Below are 6,304 nucleotides of genomic sequence, written 5' to 3' on the forward strand. Positions count from 1 at the left end.
GACTTCTACGTACCAGAAATCCTATCTCATCAGGACAACTAGAATATGGAACGCTCTCGCTGATGACCTAAACCTAAACATGGACAAACTCAACACATTTAAACGCGCCATGTTAAGTTACTACGTAACGTCACTGGACAGTTACAACTGTTACGACCCACGTACTTTTAAAACAGTTTGTTTAAAATGTAACTCTTGCAGAAGCCTCACTCTTGCTACCTCCTGTTGTTAGTTATTTGATTCAAATGTCTCAATATATCTACTTCAATTATCTTTATGCACTAAGTTTCATTTAAGACATTACTTTGGGCCCGCAGTAATTGGCTTAACGCTGTTGCGATCACCCTGTCATATATATCACAGTATTTTTTTTCACTTATTATATTTCCAGTTTAATATATGGCGAAACTAATAAATAAATAAATAAATAGATAAATAAACTAAAGTCATGTTAAAGAATAAAAAAAATGATAGACAGTTTTCAGCTCATAACTTTTCTACGATATTTCGATGGCATTAATCTAACATAACCGACGTTTTACATGATAATGACCTTGAGGGTAAAACAACATGTGCTTCGGTGAATATGTTCAATTCGCAATTTAAATTCGAAGTTAAAAGACAGTTTATTTATCTGTAGGCTGAAACGAGAAGCAGAAATGAAAGAGCTACAGAGAAGCTAGTGGCTGGTGAAGATCATAAAGAAATGTTATGGATACACTCGAAAGTGTTAACAAGAGCCAAATTAAAAAGGGACAGGCAAATTGAAATGAAGAATTTAATAAATAAAATAAAAATAATAAAATAAATAGGATTTAGCAGTGGCTTTTCCACAGAGTGGCTCTTCATCCACTGTAGTTCCAATTGGAATTTAGAAGTTGGTTTTTGCGAAAAAAATAAAAAATAAATAAGAATTTTGAAATAATGTCGTCCGTCTGGTCTGTCGCTCGTTTAATAAATGAATAATAATAATAATAAGGAATAAATTATATAGCGTCGATATCCGTATGTTCAAAGACGCTTTACAATATAAAAATGTGACTCAAAAAATAAAATTAAGAAAAGAATAAGAGTGAGTAATAAAACATGCCCATAATACATATCATTATCGACATATTTCAAATAAAATTCATTTCATTTCAATATATTTTGTTTGGTCGTTATCAACGTTTTAGCCTGGTATCTCAGTTAATTCCTTTCTATCCTGGGATAATCACATTGATAATATCTGTTCACAAATTAGCAGTCGTTTATATCTATTGAAGAGAATTCAACCTTTTCTTACTCAAGAATGTTCACTTCCAGGTCCTTTGGGCCACATGCTCGCGCATGCCATTGAGCTTTCTACGGAAGGCATTCATTTTCTACTGAAGAGTCAGGCTAATTCGTAGAAAAAATTTGATTTCTACGAAAGAGTCACACTGATTTCTAAGGAAGAGTTTGATTTCTGCGGAAGAGTCACACAAATTTCTAAGGAAGAGTTTGATTTCTACGGAATAGTGTCGCTAATTTGTAGGAAAGAGATTCGGATTTCTACAGAAGAGCTTGATTTCTATGGAAGAGCTTGGTTTTCATAGAAAGCAACTCTATTTCTGAAAAAGTAACCCCATAATTTCTAGGGAATATCTCTATTTTTCTACGGAAGGTTTGACCCTTGTGGGCCACCGTAATATTGTATTGTTAGCAACACCCGCTTTTACCCTAAGGCCTCGTCGTGTGCCAACAAAAGACTTATACAGCATCCCACAGGGAAAAAATGATCACCTTTTCTTTCAGGGCGCACGGATTTGGAAAATTAAAGAAAAAGGGTCTATTCAAATAACCTAAACTGACTGATGATTACTTGAAACAAATTCTTCACTTTAATTTCAATGTCCCTTCTCAATTTGCTCTTTGACGTTAGTCAGCAAATTGTTAACACGTTTGAGTGTATCCATGCTGCTTTACTGCACAATAGGCCTCTTGCAACAACAGGTCACGTGATCCTACCCCCCCGTAAAAAGAGACGTTGTGTCAAAATGAACAACAGAAATGGAAAGAGCACCTCGAAATTAGTAAGAAGGCAAAGTTTCAGCTTATGACATGTAACATAGGAGAAATGGCATTAGATACAAAATCGAATATTTTATGAGGATTCGTATGGGGAAATGTGCTACATGACAAGCTATGCCCGCCAGCACATTTTCCCATACAAATCCTTATAAAATATTTAATTTTATATTTAATGTCATTTCTACTATAGTCAACATTATAAGCTAAAACTTTGTCTTCTTACTAATATCGAGGTGCTCTTTCGATTTCTGGTGTTCATTTTGACACAACGTCTCTTTTTACAGGGGGTAGGGTCACGTGAGCTGTTGTTGTAAAAGGCCTATTCTTTAGGCACTTCCTTCACATCACTAGCCACTTTCTGTAGCTCTTCCTCTTCTTGTCTCGGTTCAGCCTCTAAATATAATCAAATAAACTGTCTTTTAACTTCGATTTTAACTTGTGAATTGAACTTATTTCCCGGAATGTGTATCCACGAGTTTGTCACATTAGCATATTAATTTAATCTTATACCCCATTCACACCAAGGCTTAAACATGTTTTAAAGTGGTTTAACTAAACAGGTTTGGAAAACTATCTACGAACACTGCACAATCTTTGGTGAAATAATGCATGTCAACTATCCTTTGTCTTGTTCTGACATTATTTTAGGAAGTTTCATTATATTGTAGGTTTCTAGTTTCTCAATTTTTTTCCTAATGAAAACATAGTTTAACTAAACACGTTTAGGTGTGAATAATGGGGTATTAAGCTCATTTGCATTTAAAACGTGGGTAATGTGAAAGCGTTCTATTGCATGCCCGTAGCGAGGGGGGGGGGGGGGGGTGCAGGGGGTGCGTTCGCACCCCCCCACGCGAGCTAAAGGTCCGCTTTTTAAGCAAGTGAGATTTTGGCTGGTATGATATTTTCACGTACAACTAAGTAAAAAAAATCAATTTTACTTTAATAATTTATCTATAGCTATGCGTCCTATGGGACTTTAAAAGAATAAAGTATATGGTTGGTAAATTAGCACCCCCCCAACAAAAATCCTAGCTACGGGCCTGTATTGAACGGATATAATCACGCACGCAAGTAATCATATGTGTTTATTTCTTTACTAAATCTAATAGTATACCTTACATAATCTAAATGATAAACGAAACATTACAAAACTGATGATCAATTGAAACAAATTCTTCATTTTAGTTTCAGTGTACCTTCTTGATTTGTTTTCCACGTTAGTGAGCAAATTGTTTACACGTTCGAGTGTATCCACGCTGCCTTACTGCACAATTCTTTATGCGCTTCCTTTACATCACTAGCCACTTCTCTGTAGCTCTTCTTTTTCTTGTCTCTCGGTTCAGCCTCTAAACATAATCAAATAAACTGCCTTTTAACTTCGATTTTAACTTGTGAATTGTACGTATTCACTGAAGCTTGAATCCACGACTTTGTCTGATTATAGCATATAATTGAGCGCCAAAAAGAAGATTTTTAAGATCATCATTGTTTGTAATTCAAACATTTATTAGTTTTCATACAGCTACTCAGTCGGCAGTATTCCGTGCTTCAATGGCGTAGGTTAGTAGCAAAATAGCCTGAACTTCGAAACTAATTTAATTCAGCCTAAAGGAAAATACGGCTTTCAATCTGTTTAGTTAATAATACATGAAAATATCGTTAAAAACTAGGGGGTAATAAAGCTGGTAAGTTTGGGCGTAATGCTTTTTCTAACCGAGTTTCATTCCACACTTCACTGGTTTGCAAGGGTTAGAGTAGGGTTTTCCGATTTAGCGGAATTCCGGCTGAATTGGAATTCATTGTTCGAGTTAAGTGAATGAGAACAAAACCATAGCTAAAAATATTACTGATTCCAATTAGAGGGGTTAGAATGTCCTGGAATAACTGTAATTTACAAGAATATGTGTAAATAATATTTCTCGAGTTTGATTGCGTGCAAAAATAAAATAAAATTGTTGCATGTATTTACAGTCAAATAGATGATAGCACTCTTAGGGAACTTCACAGGTTTTTTTTCCATATCGCGTTTGTCTTTCTAAAGAGCAATAGGGATTGGGGACGGGGGTTATTTATATAGAAGGATTAGCATATAATCTCCAAAAGTAAGCATGCTTAAACTCAAAAAGTTCAGTATTTATTCGCAGCAATTTCATCTTTAACTTTATTCTACTTTCTTCATATATGGGCTATCCATTAACTGAAGAGCGTCGCACAATCAACAGAGATTTCATATACCTTGTCCCTTAAAAAGGAAACCATATTTGCCTGCAAACAGCTCGTGGTCTGTATGCTTAGAAAATCAAAAAAAAAATATATATATATATATATATATATATATATACATAAATACTTCGATTTAGTTTTAAATATCTTTATTCATCACTATCATCAGATATCAACCCGTTTTTCTTTTTCCATTTTTCTATGGCGTCGCTATGGGCTTCAGCAGCCTTGTTTGCCGTATCAAGGAATTGTGGAAGCTTATCTAGAAGCGCTTCCATCTTGCTCGTGACTGTGGCTGTTGGAGATGACTTCTTGGCTTTCTTTCTTTTCCTGCAATATAAACAAGCTCTCTGTTAACAAGTAATTCACATAAAAACATGCATTTAATATCATGTTTTAGTGTTTAAAACAAACAATGGTTACTGGTACTGTGCCTTAGTTTTGAGCGAGCGTGTAAATGTAATGACCATGAGAAACGCACGGTGCGGTGTTCGAGCATCTACATTTAAGCATCACGTGTGCTTTGTATAAATGTTTTAATATGATTTTTTAACAGGAAATTGTGAAGGCTGGGCCTAAGTTTTAATTCCAAACCTTTGTTCTTCGCTTTTTTCTTTTTCGGCTGTTCTCTTAATTACATTCAGCACATCTTTCGGTTGAGCTACATGGCTTCCACTACCGGCAGCCTGGTTGTTTAAAACGTATTTCCTGTCTCTTTGCTTTATACTCTCTGCCACTTCGCAAAGTTCATCATCTATGTTCTCGTTCCCCACCGCCAAATGAAGCTGTTTGTCATCATCCATGTCACCTGCACTGTAGTATTCATTCTCAATGCTTGTCTTCAATTGCATTCTTTGGCTAATATGTCGGAGGAAATTCGTTAGTATCAATTTGTATATATGTAATAGCTTCATGCACACATGAACGATGTAATACCTTTTTTCACCGTCCAAGAGTTTCGCCGCTCTTTTGCGAATACGTTCTTGCATTCGTTTATCATTGACATCCACGTTCTTATAAAATTCTCCTGTCTTTCCCAGAACGTCTACATGCTCGCACAAAAATTTCAGGACGCTTTTCCAGTTTCTCCCTCTCTGTTCTATTGCTTGAAGTATCATTAGGTCTTCTAATTCTGTGTACTTGTGTACTGGAGTTTTCGAGGTACTTGAAGTTAGAGTTTGGGCCGAAGACCAATTCGAAGAATTCGAAGGTGTGGAGATGGTGTAGAAATACTACCATTTTGTTGCTTTTTTTTTTTTTAAATGATGCTTTGCCTGGGTCAGTCAAATAAAGGCTTTTTCTTCAGTTAGTATTGGATTTAGTGTGTTTTATATCATATGAAATGCAGGCCTTTAAAAACTTTTTTATTGAAGGAAATTATAAAAGAGGAGAGAATGAAAGGAAATCAATTTACATTCATTTTTTTTGGCATTGCTACCGAAAAAATCCAAACACGGAATAATTATTGCCTTCAAAGCAAACAAAGAGGCCGTTTAAAGAATTTCTGCGGCTATACTTTTGTCTTTTAACTCTCTTGGGAATGCTTGAAACCTATAAGTGCAACAGGAAAATTCCACGAGCTCAAGAACGTCCTTACAGATCATAAAGTATCTATGAATACACGCAGAAAACTCTTGGAATCCTGTATCAGATCCAGACTTACTTACTGTACTGAGGCTGAACTACCAAATGAAGATGAACTGAAAAAGCTTGAATCCTGTTGGTTTGGTCTACTAAGAAGAATGGTACGGAATGGCTGGGAAAGGAAAATGAATAGTGACGGAGAAGAAACGTTTGCCTTTAAATATAGGAACTTAGACCTGGAGAGAATAGTGGGAACCCTGGCACTTCGTGATTTTATATACATACGCTACTTGAAGTACATTGCACATGTTTGTAGAAGACCAAATTCAAATTTAACGAAACAGTTGCTGTTTGCAATTCCATCTGCTAAATATGTTAGAGATCCATGGATCAAAATTAGTCAACTTCTTAATGTTGATAAACACCAAGCTAAGAAATCTACACA

The 6,304-nt window shown here is 35.5% G+C and overlaps 1 protein-coding gene across 1 annotated transcript; it reads right to left on the minus strand.

Moving 5' to 3' along the window:
- Positions 1-4,424: 4,424 nt before the first annotated feature.
- LOC116297650 (uncharacterized) lies at positions 4,425-5,560 on the minus strand. The gene is made up of 2 exons (XM_089026327.1): positions 4,870-5,560; positions 4,425-4,605 (listed from the first exon to the last, which is right to left on the minus strand). Exons 1-2 carry the CDS (start codon positions 5,391-5,393, stop codon positions 4,425-4,427), a joined length of 705 nt encoding a protein of 234 aa, XP_088882453.1. The 5' UTR covers positions 5,394-5,560.
- Between the last annotated feature and the right edge of the window lie 744 nt (positions 5,561-6,304).

The sequence above is a fragment of the Actinia tenebrosa genome, unplaced genomic scaffold (genome assembly GCF_029948245.1).
Source record: "Actinia tenebrosa isolate PJP-AT-01 unplaced genomic scaffold, QUT_ActTen_1.0 PGA_scaffold10__47_contigs__length_13832649, whole genome shotgun sequence".
Lineage (NCBI taxonomy): Eukaryota > Metazoa > Cnidaria > Anthozoa > Actiniaria > Actiniidae > Actinia > Actinia tenebrosa.